Source organism: Embiotoca jacksoni, unplaced genomic scaffold, assembly GCF_022577435.1.
Source record: "Embiotoca jacksoni isolate LCO1_2020_lvr unplaced genomic scaffold, fEmbJac1.0.p SCAF_42, whole genome shotgun sequence".
Classification (NCBI taxonomy): Eukaryota; Metazoa; Chordata; class Actinopteri; family Embiotocidae; genus Embiotoca; species Embiotoca jacksoni.
In genome coordinates, this window is record NW_027185395.1 from 486,477 (window position 1) to 502,496 (window position 16,020).

The following is a 16,020-nucleotide window of genomic DNA, read 5'->3' on the forward strand; positions in this document are numbered from 1 at the left end:
AACATGAAGTGTTTGGAGATGGTCTTATAGCCTTTACATTTGACAAGCTCGTCTATAATTTCCTTTCTTATCTTCTCTGATAACTCTCTCCTTTGCTGTCTCTGGTCCACGTTCAGCGTGGCGTACACACCAACGACCACCGTTCACCACTGAATAGGCTGAATGACTAAAAGACTGTGATAGTAACAGTAAAATAAAAATAGTTAGTTTGAATATCACTATAATCCAATTATTTATAATCTTCTAGGGATACCAATAAATCTGTCGAGGCCATTTCAGAATAATCTGTATAGAGCATCGTTTATCATTTACTAAGAAGCAGCATTTATATTTTTTCACACTTTCTTTGCTTCACTCTATGTCATACCAAAGGCATCCATGTATAGAAGAGATAGTTGCTTTAAATTTCAGCACTTTTAAGGAAGAATGAAACATATTTTCAGTGAGCTGTTGAGGGTGCCAACCACTTTATCCACGTCTATAGCATATAAGTATATGAAATATAGACTATAACACATAAAGGCTATGTTCAGACTGTCAACCCACATCCAATATCCAGATTGTATCCAGATTCATTTTTGAAAATCAAAATCACATTTTGTTGGTGGTTTAATATGCGTTTCCAATCGGGTTTCTACAGCGTCTCGGTGCGGATGCTCTGCTGGCTCAGATTGGATTTCTTGCAGCATTGGCTTCGTGACACACGGGGACAACGTCATTTTCAGAGAGACAGAGTGAGCAGAATCTACGCTACCGCTAACAGAGCGCTATCAGAAAGTGTAGATTTTTACACTGTAGTGCACAACGATAACAACAGTCCACGGACCGAAGCAGAAATAAACTGTTTGCTGCTACTTCCGTGCCAGCAGCGTCTGTGTTGGAGAGCCGCTTCACCAGTGTAGCTGCGCGCACGTCGTTACCACAGCAACCAATGCAGAGAGGTTGGTGATGTCTGGACGCACCAAATTACTCTCAATTTTTTAACATGTGAAGAACATGTAACACTCACAGCCATTGCTTTCTGAGTGTTACACACAAGAGAATAATTTGGATTGGATGCGGGACTCTATGCAGTTTACAGTGCTGCACACACTACAGGTGTCAAAATAAAACTTTCACAAGCATTTGTGCCTGCAACAATAAAACATATTTATCAAACTACAGAGCATTCAGGGAATAACAGTGCTCCAGCTTCACTGCATACAATATTTGACAATGTTGCACATTTGAAAAAGAAAGGAGTGAATCAGCTCCTTGGTACAATCACAAATGTGCTCTTTGAAGCAGAGATTGCAAAAACTGGAAAGGAAGTAGCGTTCCCCTAATTTCAAAGAAATTCAACTGGCCTGTCAAGTCTTATAACATGTAAGAAGTCCCTCCATAATGCTAGAACCACGTATTATTCATCATTAACAGAGAGCAAGAACAACCCCAGGTTTCTTTTAAGCACTGTAGCCTGTCAAACAAAGACCTGTAGCTCTGTTGAGTTTTGTAATGCTTAAGTTATCAGTAGTATTGACTTCATTAGATTTTTTGCAAATGAAATTGAAAGTATTAATCCCAATTAAATAATTGATCTCACCCTTTCAAAAGCTGTCACAGATATATAATCAGTACAGTAGCTTTAGAAATATCTGTTAGACCTGATTTATATTTCACTTTTCTCCGAATGATCACAACATCTTATTACAGAGCCTGGAACATGCCAGTGGGATTTAAGGAGTAGGCTGATTTAAATCATATTTATTACATAGATTCCAACTTTTTCATGCACACAAATGTTAGTCATGGACTTCAACAGGGTTCTGTACTAATACCAATACTTTTCGCCTTATTTATGCTGAATAAAAAACACAATGAAAAAATTATGGACAAGCATGATAAAGGTAAAAACCATCTCCAAGCAGCCTCATGTTGCTATGACTACAGCTGCCAATACTACTGACAAGTCTATGGTCCATTGGACTGTAACCAAACTCCCTGGACACAGCAACAAAAGGAAAGTGGACCCCAGATGGAACAGAGTGATGGTGTACAATAAGTCGTCAGTGTCTCGTGGATGGCACTCTTCAAACCTGAAACATCTGGAGCAGTTTGCTCAGGTAGAGCACCTGTTGACAGGTGCAGAAGTCTCACTGGCCGCTACAAAATTGGAAGTTTACTGCAGTTCAATGATGAAACTGAGCCAGGTTCACTCACCGGCTTCTTTTCTCACAATACCACAATAGACTGATGAGGTTATGCAGAGACCCCATTCAAAGTCTGTTTACCCCAGATATGTTCACCAAGCAAACTCCCCCACCGAAATACTCCCAACTGATAAAGCCTTTCTAGAACTCCAAAATCATCCATCTACTTCCATTAATACTCCCTCATTAGCCTCAGCACTCTCAGATCACCCTCACCCCTCACTCGCGCCTGTCACAACGCACGTCTCCAAACATCTGTAGTCAGTACTTAACGACCCATAGTTTCTTCTCTTCAAGAGAAAGAGGTCAATAAAGGCTTCATGATCAGTCCCTGTAAGCATCCTGTCTTTCCTATTTTCTTCGCACAAATCCGCCTGGAGTAGCTACATGTGTAAATTTAGAGAAGAAGAGGCGAGTCCTTGACATGTCCACACCACGCAATGGCAATCACATCCATCGAAGAGCCACAAAACATATCAAAATCATTGAGCCCGGTGTCTGGCTGGGCAAAGTCAACTTATGAGACGCCTTCAAAGTTACACCAATTCATCCATCCCAGTGGCCATGCTCGGAGCAACCTGGTCCTTCACCGTCTGCCTCACATTCGGTTGTCAGAGATGTCCCAACGGTTTCAATTCCCTCTGTGCTGGATCCTGCTTAAAAACATCCACCTTTTATTCGTCCTTCATGTTCTCAACAATTTTATAGTTATATATTTTACCATCTCCAAATCCAAGACGCTACCTAAACTCATCACCCTGTATTAATCACTCAGTAGCCCCCCCGTCACCTGAGAAAACTACCGGCCCCTCCACTTGCTTGGAGTTTCTCGTTATTATGCTGCACGACGCAAAAATGAAAGCATCCCTTCCATCAGATAAATTGTCTCGGCTTAAATCTGTGATCAATTGGTTCCCTCATGATTCCATCACCAAACGTGACCTCTTGTCCCTCCTTGGACATTTCACCCTTGGACATTTCACCTTCAACATGAGGGGCCTACCCCAAAGCAGGTCCTTTACGTACCGCCTCTTATATCTCACCTTTAGCGCCAAACACCGACCCGATCCGGTTACCCTTGACGAGGGCTGCTCGTCAGATCTGGCTTTTGACTAGAATGGCATTTCATTCATTCTAGCGCCACCATGAGACATCAGCAACTTCCCAATCGCACAGCTCCCTCCAAAGTCTTTGGGGGGTTCTATTTTGGGATATGACAGTAAGTTCTGTCCATTCTCCAGTATGCTCAGATTTCTCAATATATGTGGGTCTTCACTGAAGAAGCACCCTCTCATTTGATTGGGAAATGGTTTCCAGATCACGAAGTATTGGTTTGGTAATTGCCTTCACTTGTTACTTTAAGCCAGAGGCCTGTCACCCCCAAGATTCTCATCTTACGCTCTACCAATTGGCGCTGTTTCCACTGCAGTTCAGAGCAGCATTTCCCCTCACATCATTTAAATATTAGGTAGATGGGCCTTGTTTGCATTAACCTTTCATATCCATCCTGATCCATCTCTCATCCTCGAGGCCCAGTGAATCAAGTCTTTGTCCTGTGCTCAAGTACTGCATACATCAATCGCAACCCGCTCCCACTCATGCCACTGTCCACTCGTTTGTTTTATTATTTACAATATTCTGTTGAATCAAAAAGCAAAAGCAAAGTCAAATTTGTATTAAATATAAAATAAACAATAATGGATGCCGATTACTTCTGTCGGTTTCAAGTTATTTCAGAGAAAATTGTTGTTTTCTTTGTGGAAGGGTACCAACAAATTCATCCATGGCCGTAAATTGTGTATCCAAGCAACAGTAGCAATGTAGTGGTGGAGGCGAAAGTTCTGTACTGTAGCTTTAAAGATACAACCCCGTTTCCAAAAACATTGGGACGCTGTGTTAAATGCAAATTAAAACAGAATGCAATGATTTGCAAATCATGTAAACCCATATTTATTTGCAAATAGACAAAAAGATCACATCAAATGTTGAAACTGAGAAATTTTATTGTTTTCTGAAAACTATATGCTTATTTTGAATTTAATGCCAGCAACACGTTTCAAAAAAGTTGTGACAGGGGCATGATTACCATGTTTTGCATCACCTCTTCTTTTAACAGAAAAATGGTGATGTGGTTGGACGTTGTTCTGCTGAAATAAACAAGACCTTCCCTGAAAGAGACGTTGTCTGGATGGCAGCATATGTTGCTCCAAAACCTGAATATATCATTCAGCATTAATGCTTCCTTCCAGATGTTCAAGCTACCCATGCCATGTGCACTAATGCATCCCTGTACCATCACAGATGCTGGCTTTAGAACTGAGCTGATAACAAGCTGGATGGTCCCTCTCCTCTTTAACCCGGAGGATGCAGCGTCCATGATTTCCAAACAGAATCTCAGATTGTGATCCATCAGACCTCAGGACAGTTGTCCACTTCACCTCAGTCCATCTTCAATGATCTCGGTCCAGAGAAGGCAGCGGTGTTTCTGGATCATGTTTCTATCTGGTTTCTTCTTTGGAGAGTTTTAACATCATTTGTGGACGCAGCGATGAACTGTGTTCACAGACGATGGTTTTCACAAGTGTTCCTGAGCCCATGCAGTGATTTCCACTCCAGAATAGTGTGTTTTTAATGCAGTGCTGCCTGAGGGCCCGAAGATCACCACCATCCAATATTGGTTTCCGGCCTTGTCCCTTGTGTTCAGAGATTTCTCCAGATTCTCTGAATCTTTTAATGATATTATGAACCGTAGACGATGAAATCCACTAATTCTTTGTAGTTTTACGTTGAGGAACATTATTCTTAGATTGTTGCTGGCCTCAAATAAAAAAATAGCACATATTTTTCATGAAACAACAGCATTTCTCCATTTCAACATTTGATATATTGTCTATTTTCATTTAAATATGGGTTTATGTGATTTGCAAATCATTGCATTCACACAGCGTCCCACCTTTTTTTGGAAATGGGTTATACTCAAAGCGGGTAACTCATTTCCATGAGCTCTGTCACTGCAGCAGCTCCAACTGCTGACAAGAAGCCAAATCAGCAACACCAACAAGCAGTTGTCCCTCTCACCTCAGACAGTTATCTTTGAGTGACATCTCTCCCTATAGAACGCTGCTGTTACCAAACGCTGCCCCTCGGGCCCCCATCCACAGGGGCCACAGTCCAAATGCCCGTCACCAGCTTGTTTTTAATAAGCCAATACATCAGCTGGGTTTTGAAACATGTTTAGGTCCTGAGCAGTTATTATGGGTTCGAATGACACCTTTGATGAAGATCTGCAATATTAATGAACTATATTCTACCAGTGAAACTGAAGTCAAATTTGTATGTAGGTACACAAGTGTCTGATTGAAATGTTGCCTCTGCTGACTCACGGTTGGTGCGCTGTCAACGGTGCTTTGGATGGCTGCAGCCAACCCCTCCTTCATCATGCAGGTCAGGCCGTAGAACTCATGCTGCTGATCTATCTCGAACAAGCCCAGAAGTTTCCACTGCTGCCTCAAACCTCCCCACCTTCTCCTCTTCACGGTGCCAGAGCGCTGACGGCGACCGGACGTCCCCGGACCACCTGCAGCCGCCGACATCTCCATCTGGGATCCAGAAAAATAGACGGAGCCGGAACGTGTGAGCGCTGCGCAGTCACCTGACGCTGCACTGTCAACGCAAAGGAGGTTTTCAAAGCTCCAGTAAACAGCAACCAAAGAGTAAGTAGAGGCCAGAGAGGCCAGTGACAAACACAAAAAGACAGCTAACTGTTAGTTGAGTCTTTACCAGGGTAACTATGGAGACCAACACAAAGAGATGAAAGCTTTGTGGGCTTTGTTGTGTTTAATGCCATAATCCTGGTCGTCAGACGACCGCATCTCTTCTTTAAAACAGATTTTAAATGTATGTCTACATTTATTACAGTGAATGGAGAACAAAAAAACAGAAGTATAAGACAGACAGAAAGAGGAACAGATGCAAAAGCAAAATTCTGTAAAATATTAAAACCAAACCTGCTCAAATCCCTCTCAGCAGAAACTGCTTATTTCCTGAAGATGCTCTCTGACCATTCATCTTTACAGAGAAATCCACAGAGCACATAAATGCAGTATTCTATGCTTTTGTTATTGTTAATAAAACCAACACAGAAGGTATTTTGTGTATCAAAGGCTAATACACAGCGCTGTGCCATAGAGCTCCATTGTTGTACAAAAACTAAAAATACATGAGTGAGCCACGGTTTTGTGTTCTGGGTCTCGTGTTACTTCACTATGATGAACACAGCAGTGTTCATGGTGACTCATCTGGAAAAATCACGCTGGTGAAGGATATTACTGAACATTCTTTTTTAAGTCAAATATATATTTATGGTTAACGCTTTTCTTTTTCCATATCAGGATGAATTGACCATTTAATGTTCTGGTGTAATGTAATTATAGATTAATTTGTAGATAATATTCACCATAGGTTGTTTATCATACAAAACTCCACGATATTAAATTTCCAGTAATGTAAGACCAAGGCTGGCAACAAATGGAGAGCCTTGAAGAAGCAAACATTTTGGATTTTATTTTTTAATAATGACAATTATTTGATTATGAAAATAGTTGGTGATTACTATGAAATTGGGATGATGAAGCATTTCTGTCTAGTGTACATTAGTAACATCAGTACCAGTCCTCTGGTTTAGTTATGATGTCTGGTTTTTATTTCTTATGAACTCGAGCTAATGCTCGAGCTGCCGATGCAATCACATCATATTATGAAGCACTTTTGGAGGTCAGCCAGCGATGCTATTAGGAAGCTCATGCAGACATGATGCAATGCTCCTTTCACCTTCTTCTCTACGTTCTTTACCAGCTGACAGCGAAACTTTGCATTTGCGTGGTCACAATCCCGTGTCATGCTGTTGGATGGTCTGATGTTCTTGAGTATTTGGACTGGTGGGGTTGAACACACTACATCTATAATGTTACATTATAGTAAATATTTCTTGGTACAAGACGATGATTTAAAGAAGAAACACCTGATCTCGACAAAGAAAACTCTCGATTAGAATCACTCTGTTCCCGATGCTGCCTTTTGTTATTAAGGTAAAGCAATTTAGAAAAGATACATTTTATTCTTCTATATTAAACATACTAGTTTGAAAGACTTGAGATAAGGTTAGCCTCTCAAGCATGATGCACAGTGTGTTTATATCTACGTTAATAAGTTTCACTCTAAGATTTAAATCCGCAAAAATCAATGTTTTCAAATTAACAATGAATTGAATTCCAATATGTAACCCCAACTTTCTGCCCTGTGCTTGAGAGTGTTACAGCCATCAATTTCAAACTAGAGTTGTCAAAATGTGTACTATAAAAATAGTAATAAACAGCATTAGTATGAAATTGCTATTGACTCTCTGACAGTTACAAACAGCCTATTCCACAGTGTGCTTTTGTTGTTGGTGTAATTCAAACCAATGCAAGGTATTTGTTTTAATGGAAGCACAATGTATGACATTACAGACATAAAAATCAAGACCGTACATTGTTTTTATGATTTTCTGTTTCATAATTACATGAACAGACCTCATAATTATGAGAAAAGCCTAAGGTGGTTATTCATGGCATCAGATTCATGTGTCTTGATATCACATGTTCCCGAGCAAACAAAGCAGGTGAATGCGACCGTCTGATTAGTGTGGATCAGAATGGCTGTATAATCATTTGTGTTTTCCACAGACTGTATGTAAGAGTGGATGAATCTTCTGGGTCTGTAAAATGGTTCTGATCCAGAAGTGCCTCAAGCTGCAATACCAGCGAGTGCCACTAGAGGTCGGCTCCAAAAAGCCTCCGGCTCCATAGACTCCCATTCAACTTCTCTCCTGAAGTCAACACATTTTTTGCGCAGTTATCTCGGTGTTGTTAGCTAACGTTGCTCCTTATTCGTTTTCTGGTGGTCCATCTGAAAATGATCCTGTCATTAGAAAATAAGCCTCCAGAAGTGTTTTTGGGGGGAGTGTGGCTGTTTGATTGACAGGCCTGTGGTGCAGTCAGGTTATGAGTCTGATCCACCGCTTCCTCCCCCCAATTTGTCCAAATATGGCCACTTTTGGCTCCAATTAACAAGATGGCGCCGGCCAATAACTGAACTCACTAACCAATGAGTGATGTTTTCTAAAAACCTGAAAATAGCTCTGTAGCCGACATCAGCTGACCTCCTCTAAACCATTTATGTAATTCCTTTGGAGTGCAAATCTAAGTACATCTCTCCTGTTGATATATAGAACAGTATATAAACACATACTCTGTTTCCTGTTGGGTTTATATCTACCTGTAGCATAGCATGCTTACTTGGTTATTTGTAATGTTTGCTCAGACAGCTGTGGCCAAACCTCATCCTCGATGTAATGTCTGTTTCTATTGCTTCCTCCTATTTCTCCTACTTTTCTTAGAGTACGATAGTTAGGGCTCCAACGGTACACTGGTATGCACCACTGCTATTTCTGCACTTCACTCTTCGGTGTACTGGTGACTTTTTCATGCACTCTGCCACACTGCTGGTCCTCTTCTCTGCTCTTTCCATACCAGGTTATCGGGGTGATTCATGATGCCAAAAAGGAACAAATACAACGTGACCAAGGCACAGCAGAAGAAATACCATTATAATTCTGTCTTTCAGACCTCCTGATGCGCAACGTGGTGCCAATTTAAAATTCTGGTTGCGATCAAGTCACCTCCAATTCTGACAAACCCTGCGTCCTTGTCCAAACCCCGCATTGCTTCTCACCAGACTGCAGCTTTGGGCTCATCACATACAGCTCCTGGTCTGCAGGCTTCCAAACTGTAAACTCTGTAAGATCACTTATTCTATTCAATCCCAGCTCCTGTCGGTTTCTCTATGAACCCTGAACCTCACCAGGACAAAACAATCTGCTCGTCTCACATTGTCCAGGCTGCTAATATATCTTGATTGTGCTCCACGTTTTGTAAAGTAAGGACACTCACTTAAAACATATTACTGCTGAATGTGAGGGTAAAATAAATAGCTTCTACGATAATTTCATTGACCTTCATCTGACCCTCGCACATCTAAAGTCCACGATGACTCTTGGTGGCCTTGGGAGTCGATGGTTATCTCATCGGAGCTTTAACTCTGAAGTACAGTGATGCTATCAGTACAGTGATGCTATCTCCAGGCACCTGCCCTTAATCTATACTTTAGACTTACAATAAAAGCATTTACACTTAACTCTAATTGCCATTTCCTCCTCATACGCGATGCGTGCAGTGAAGCACATCGAAAATCAGTCTGGCCAAGACTTCCATCCGTCCACAGCAGGAAATGAGCTGGTTGCATAAAACTCACTGTTTGATCCCACAACAGGTTTCTGGACATTATTCTTGACAGCTGCTAAATAAAGCTTCACTTCCTCTTGAAAAACTGCAGTACATCCATTTAATCACTCAGTCTTTCCACTCCAGTGTACTACTACTACTAAATCATCTCAATTTTGCCATGAATGTAATTCCCCAATGCTGTTCCTTAATCTCATCGTTACACACACAAAATAACAATAATAACCAGTCTTCTGAGTTTAGGTGTTGTCATTTTAAGTTATCCAAGATCCTATTCTATAGCCAATAATGTATTTTTACAACGCTTAATCAATCATCACTGAAGTCAGGAACAATGGCACTACCTGATTTACCTTCATAAATACCTTAAATATCTATATAAATAAGTGAGTTGTTGTTTTTTTAAATTTATTTCTGTTTTAGTTTTGTTTTGCCTTCATTTGTTTCTAAAAAAGTATTTCAGAAAATGTCACATTACCAGGAATCCATGACAAATTTAGAAAATGAAGTAAGAAGACTTGGCTACTGTTTCCACGGGCTGATGATATTAAATTGTCTTGGGAATGAGTAACTAACATTATATATAACTCTTCCAATAAATACACTGTATTAGGAGCTTTAAGTGTGCCTAATCTATTTTGCAATCATCAATTCAAAGGCCTACGCTGCTGTGTGTAAATGTCCCTGAACCTGCTAGATTACTGAACTAGATGAGTGGCTGAAAAGGCTTTTAAATTGTTATATTTGTGATTTAATTATAATTCATTTGTATTTAACCCAAGTGCCTTTTATATTTTACGGCTGAGATTGGCTACCGCGTCATGACGCGCACCAGCTGTCTGATTCACAACCAGTTCAATCAAACTCTTTCACTGCACCGTGATGCCGCTGCTCATGTTGCTGCTCCTCATATCTCATTCATGATGAGGATATTTTCAGATGGCCCTCCACATTATTCCCTGCTGTCATGCAGGATTGTAGTAATTGCTTCGAGGGATAATTTGAGCTTTAAATGAGCCTGATGAAATGCCTCCGTGCTGTTTATCAGTTGCTTCACATTTTGAAATGCCGCGGAGAACAACACTTTGATTGTGTTTAATGACATCACCCATCGTGACACAGCAGCCTACATGTGGACCTGATCATCTTCATCTTCAGCAGTTAGAACTCCCTGACCTGAAGCAGCAGGATTATTCTTTGAAGATGTTAAAGTCCGTTATCTGTAGAAGTGATATGGGTAAAAAACGGAAGAAGAATATCTGTGCTGACATGAAAAGTGCTCATCATAATGTAGCGTTGCATATCAAAGCTGTCATCCTCAGATTATTATGGTTTTTAGCCTACTTGCCTCGTGGACGCAGAGCAGCGGGTCGGTGCGCAGTCGGTCTCTGTCCGTGTGTGTGTCCGTGTCCGTGTGTGTGTCCGTGTGTGTGTGTGTGTCCGTGTGTGTGTCCGTGTCCAAATCCAGCCTGCTGACTGGCCGTGTGATGACAGTGAGCCTGGCTCACCCTGCGGTCACTCCCATCCGCTGCAACCGTCTGACCAGCTGGAGGCGACGTCACGGACCAGCTGCAGCGATCCAGGAACTTTAATAATAATACAAATAAAATAAATATGTATACAATGTGTTATATCAATGTGACTGTGTCGAGACTAAATAAATACAATAAAAGGTTAAATGATAAAAACATTTTTTTTATTATATGGGTTTGTTAGGATGATGGGAGCCTGCTGGCTGAGGTCCAGGTTTTACAGGTCCAGGTTTCACAGGTCCAGGTTTCACAGGTCCAGGTTTCACAGGTCCAGGTTTCACAGGTCCAGGTTTCACTCACTTCATCCGTCTTCTTCCACTGAAGCAGCAAAAACAAGGCTCCAGTAATGCAACACCTGTCCAGCCTGCCAAAAGTGCGTCAAGTCAATTTTATTTCTGTAGATTATTTCAAGGCACTTAACACAGTAACGTCCTCACAACAGACCTTTAGCACATTTTACAGAGGAACCCAACAATTCAACAATTCCCATAAGGTAGGCGGGAAAGTGAAGGTGGACAGTGATTGACAGTTTTTGCATACTTATGTAGAGTTTAACCGTTATTTCCTGCCCTTCTTACAGGTTGTAGGTAAAGCCTAATGTTGGTCAGTGTGATACTCTTAAACAAGAGTAAATGTTCTCCTGAGCATCTGCCGCACATCTATTTTTCAGATAGTAGATTATATTACCCAAAGGCCCCGCTGGATGCAGAAGCTGGAAACAGACGAAATGAGTCCGGGCATTCACATCAACCTGCAGCGGAAACCTGTTCTAGGAACGGTTGTGGAGGAGAAGAAGCCGACAACAGGAAGGAGTCGGTCTTCATCTCGTCTCTTCGTTAGGAGAATAAACATGAAAACAGAAAGGTGACCTTTTCTTGCAGCACAGAAACCGGATGGGTGAGACGAGTCCGGGATGATGCGAACATTCACGAACACCCAGATGACGGACAGCAAACAGTGCTGAGCAGTCAGGACAGAGTTCAGACACATTTTAAATTCAGCATCATTTCCAGGTAGAGTTGCACATGTTTGATGTCACACGAGGTGATTTGTATTGTGAGAATGTTCGTAGAAAGTTTTACTTTTTTAGTTTCTTTTCTGGAATTTTTTTTAAAGTTAGAAGAGACATCAGCTCTTCAATCAATGAAAAAATAAAATATTGTTTAGTTTTCAACTAGTCGAGTTGTAAACATTATTTTGTTTGATAGCTGGATAGATTGACATTAATTGTAAAGTTCATAACGTGGAAGAAAAAAAGGGTACGCACTTCCACTCAGCCTCAAATGGCATTTTTTTAAAGTCTCAATTTGTACATCAACCACACACCCTCAAAAGAAAGCTAGAATAAATAAAAGTAAACAAATGCAATAACAAATGAATAAACAAAAGTAATAGTAATTAAATGAAACTGTTAACTACAAAAGTTCAAAATATAGCAGTTGATGGATTAGGAAGGAGCGACTTGTGACATAAAACAGAAAAAGAATCATGTAGTGATGAGATGTGCACAAAACTCCACACGCGTGACATCCTGAGCTTTTAATCAGATTTAAAATGCATCCAAAATAGAAGATTTACAAAACATTTACAACCGACGATGGGAAACGATACGAGGGTGGATGGAAAAGTTCAGTGTGTGAACGATGCACAGCAGAGAGGGAAGCTGGGACCTCTGAGTAAGTATTCCACGTTTTATCACTTGATCATCATCATCAGCACCTCAGCGAACAGCTTCCATGTTTTCATCACTGGTCCGGTGAATCTGCAAGTTCTTGAATGCATCTGAAACTTGAGCAGACAGGCAACAGGAGCAGTCACTACTCTTTCATCCACCCTCGTAAAATCACAGAACAGAGGACATGAAATATATATATATAAAAATTATTTACAGATTCTGATGGTGACAAAAGGAGGTGTTGGATCAAATCGAGGAGGTCCTGTTTCCTGTTTCCTGTTTCTGCTGTACGTTGTTCAGTGCATCCATTCTGTTTTTACTTTTTTTTAAAGTTGCCACTTGGAGGCACTAAAGTCAACGGACCTCAAATGCTCTATGAACTAATTGAATAGAAATAAGATCTAAAATACATGTCAGGAAACTTGTTTTTTTTAACCAATCTTTTGGAAGTGTGATGGTCAGGAGTATTTATTTGAAGATAGAATTATGGTTTTTGGTTGGGTGGCCGGCAGAGAGGCTGTTTTCAGTTTGAAATGTACAGCAGTCCCTCCAACATCACGGTTAGTTCACTTTCTTTGGCCTGCTATTCTTCCACAAGACCACTGCAGTGAAAGCCCCTGTGGAGAAGATGAGAACGGCATTAACTGGAGTGGAAATGACACATATTCTTGTACGTCATTGAATTTTATATGTAGAGAATTTCGATTTTTGTCTGCAGACTGAGTCCAAGTTTCAGTGGGAATCAGTGAGAGTTTGTTCTTTACTGACCGATACAGAGGAGCAGTATTACTGCTGCGATGCCCGGCAGGATGACCGAGTACTCCCGCGGGAGGAAATACTTGTGCAGTGCGTGATTGCCCTCGACGAAAGGCTGGAAAAGGACCACACACAAAAAAGCACAAGACTGAAATTCCTCTTTGTGTGTCATAATTTTATACAAATGAATGCAGGATGTAATAATAACAATCTGCTGTGAGTCAGTAGAAGAGGACAGGTTGCAGTATTTTAACCTTCTAAAGACAAAATTGGCCAAAATTACACCATTCATCAAAGTCAGAAACTGTAAAAATAGAAATGATTGCTGGAATTTCTGACGGTCATTGAATGGAACATGTGCACATCCGTGAGGAAAATCTAAACTTACATGTCTCATTTTTACTTTTCACCAAAAATAAACCATTTGCACAATCCAGATTCTGTAAAAAAAAAAAAATAATTCTTCGCACTTCATACTTTATACTTGAAAGCCTTGAATGGCTCAACTTGGACCGACAGTAACGTGACAAAAACCCAGCAAATGTTCCACTTAAATGCAGGCTGGAGCACCGAGAGGTTATAAAGATGGAAAAACATCAATATGAATAACATGTGGAGACACACTCCTTTTTCCTAATATTGTTTACCCTCTTTTAAAGTTCTGTAAAATAAAAGTAAATAAAAAAATGCAACTTGCATTTTTTTACTTCTTTTGATTTATGACATTATAACTGTGTTATACTACACAAAAAGACATTTATGAGTTCTTCCTACTTCTAGTGTTATTAAACTAGTTATGTAGAGAGGCAGGACAAATGAACCCACAGCGGGTAAAAAAAAACAAAAAAAACAGAATCAGCAATCCGTTGTAGAAAATGAGTTGTGATGTTCATTTTTATCGAGATGGAAAACTGTTTGTTTGTTGTCCTGTTTGTGCTTTTACACAAAGTCCTTTTGGGTGTTTAATTAACTGTAGAAGGGTTTTGGAAATGGGACTTTAGGAACGGACGTACCAGGACGATGACCCAGACAGAGTAGTAGGTAAAAAGCAGGAGGCTGAAGACAACCAGACTCATGCCGACTGCTTGATCCACTCCCGTCGCCTGTAAACAAACAGAAGGCTTCACTCACTTCATTCATGACTAAAGCTGCACACAAAGATTCTCGGTGTTCTTTACTCCAACCTGAATGACTGGAGGAAACAGGGCAGGTGCTACTCAGTAGAAATGATTTAGTGACTAAAGAAAACTCCAGCGATACGCTGCAGCTTCCTTGAAGTCAGGTGATGAACGAGAGATTATAAACTCACACATCTTACATTTACCAGAATGAAACCCAAAGGCCTTCATTGCATTTTAAATAATGTAGGTATGGTTATATTTCTCAAACTTTGTGCCCCCAGTTTATAATATAAACCTGGTGACATCGTTCTTTTTTTGAGGCTTCAGAAGTCATCAGACACTTGTTCCGATGACTAAATAAAGAGATGGTTTAATCATGTCTTTTTGTGAGGTGACAGGTGAACATTTTCATGAATGGAGTTGAGAATCCACTCAAATCGTGTTGCGAGCAGACAGAAATCCTGCTGGTGTTTGTTGGTTTACATATTTATAACTCAAGATGAGTGTAAACTGCAGAACTTCCTGGTATTTGCTGAATAATCATTCTTTATTTTTGTCTCCACGTGATTCCAGTGAACGCTGTGGAGACCGGAAGTGTCGACAGTCACGCCGAACTCCATTCAAATATCTGGAAGTTAAAAATTCAATTGCTTATTTACAAACACACATGTCGTAAAACCCAGATTCATATATTTGATGAATTAACAGTATTTCTTTGTAAATTCGGCGCAATAAAAAATGATAAAAGCCTTCATACATTGAATGAAACCTGTTGGTTTTCGTGACTGGAGAAATAAAGCGCTGCTGGATAAGACAAGAGTCGGAAGTCTTTCCCATTTGTTTACGACTTTTTTAAGCTTGCAAATCTGTATTAAAATGTCTCTGAACTTAAAACAGAGTCTCAGTTTATATTGTAGTCACATCATGAAGCTAATGCTCGGAGCCGCGTGCTGCAGGAACGATTTGAATGGCAGCGGAGCTTCATTAAAGGATAAACCCGTCAGTTGTCAGTCTCTCTTTTATCAGATGCTTTTATTTCACCTGCCAAAACTGAATCAGCTTATTTTTCTTACCATTTCTTGCAGCTCGGTTTTGTTGATAGTTGACGTTTCCTTCCGGTCTTCTTCCTCTTTATGAAATCCGGCTGACAAGATCCATCCGAGAGTCTCTGCTGCCACCTACCGGTTGACCCGCTATTACAACTTCAAATTCCAGAACCAACCCCAACATCTTTGATCTCATAATGCAGTCATGTAACCGTCGTATTTACCACATTTTATTTTTTCATTGTAGTTGCATTTTTATTTCCCCGAAAGCAACTGTACTGTAAACATGTCATCATAAACCAAGGAAATTGACATTTTCACATTATTTGGTCATGCATTATTACCTTTACACGAACTAAAC

General features: G+C 40.4%; 2 protein-coding genes across 4 annotated transcripts in view; both read right to left on the bottom strand.

The window, feature by feature from the left end:
* pip5kl1 (phosphatidylinositol-4-phosphate 5-kinase-like 1) overlaps positions 1–11,017 on the bottom strand; it is a 28,035-nt gene extending 17,018 nt beyond the window's left edge. Inside the window, exons 1-2 of one of the 2 annotated variants that reach the window (XM_069168995.1) lie at positions 10,878–11,017; positions 5,573–5,788 (exon numbers count right to left, since the gene is read on the bottom strand). In XM_069168995.1, coding sequence (XP_069025096.1) covers positions 5,573–5,788 — 216 coding nt within the window. In that variant the 5' untranslated portion in view covers positions 10,878–11,017. Of the gene's footprint in view, positions 1–5,572; positions 5,789–6,196; positions 6,269–10,877 lie in introns of those variants that run through there. The other variant, XM_069168996.1, reaches the window with a different exon arrangement.
* Positions 11,018–12,585: 1,568 nt separating this feature from the next.
* dpm2 (dolichyl-phosphate mannosyltransferase subunit 2, regulatory) lies at positions 12,586–15,752 on the bottom strand. Of its 2 annotated transcripts, XR_011179223.1 has the most exons (5): positions 15,687–15,752; positions 14,506–14,595; positions 13,505–13,607; positions 12,951–13,353; positions 12,586–12,849 (listed from the first exon to the last, which is right to left on the bottom strand). XR_011179223.1 is itself a non-coding variant. In XM_069169056.1 (4 exons), exons 1-4 carry the CDS (start codon positions 15,687–15,689, stop codon positions 13,298–13,300), a joined length of 252 nt encoding a protein of 83 aa, XP_069025157.1. In that variant the 5' UTR covers positions 15,690–15,752; the 3' UTR covers positions 12,586–13,297. The 2 variants fall into 2 exon arrangements, 1 of the variants encoding a protein (XP_069025157.1); XM_069169056.1 differs by having other exon boundaries at positions 12,586–13,353.
* Positions 15,753–16,020: the final 268 nt, after the last annotated feature.

Excerpts from the sequence above, each read along its gene's own strand:
- dpm2 (XM_069169056.1), bottom strand. Across the intron at positions 13,608-14,505 it reads CTGTCTGGGTCATCGTCCTG|CCTTTCGTCGAGGGCAATCA; the intron begins GTACGTCCGTTC and ends GTCCTTTTCCAG. Across the intron at positions 13,354-13,504 it reads AATACTGCTCCTCTGTATCG|GGGCTTTCACTGCAGTGGTC; the intron begins GTCAGTAAAGAA and ends TCTTCTCCACAG.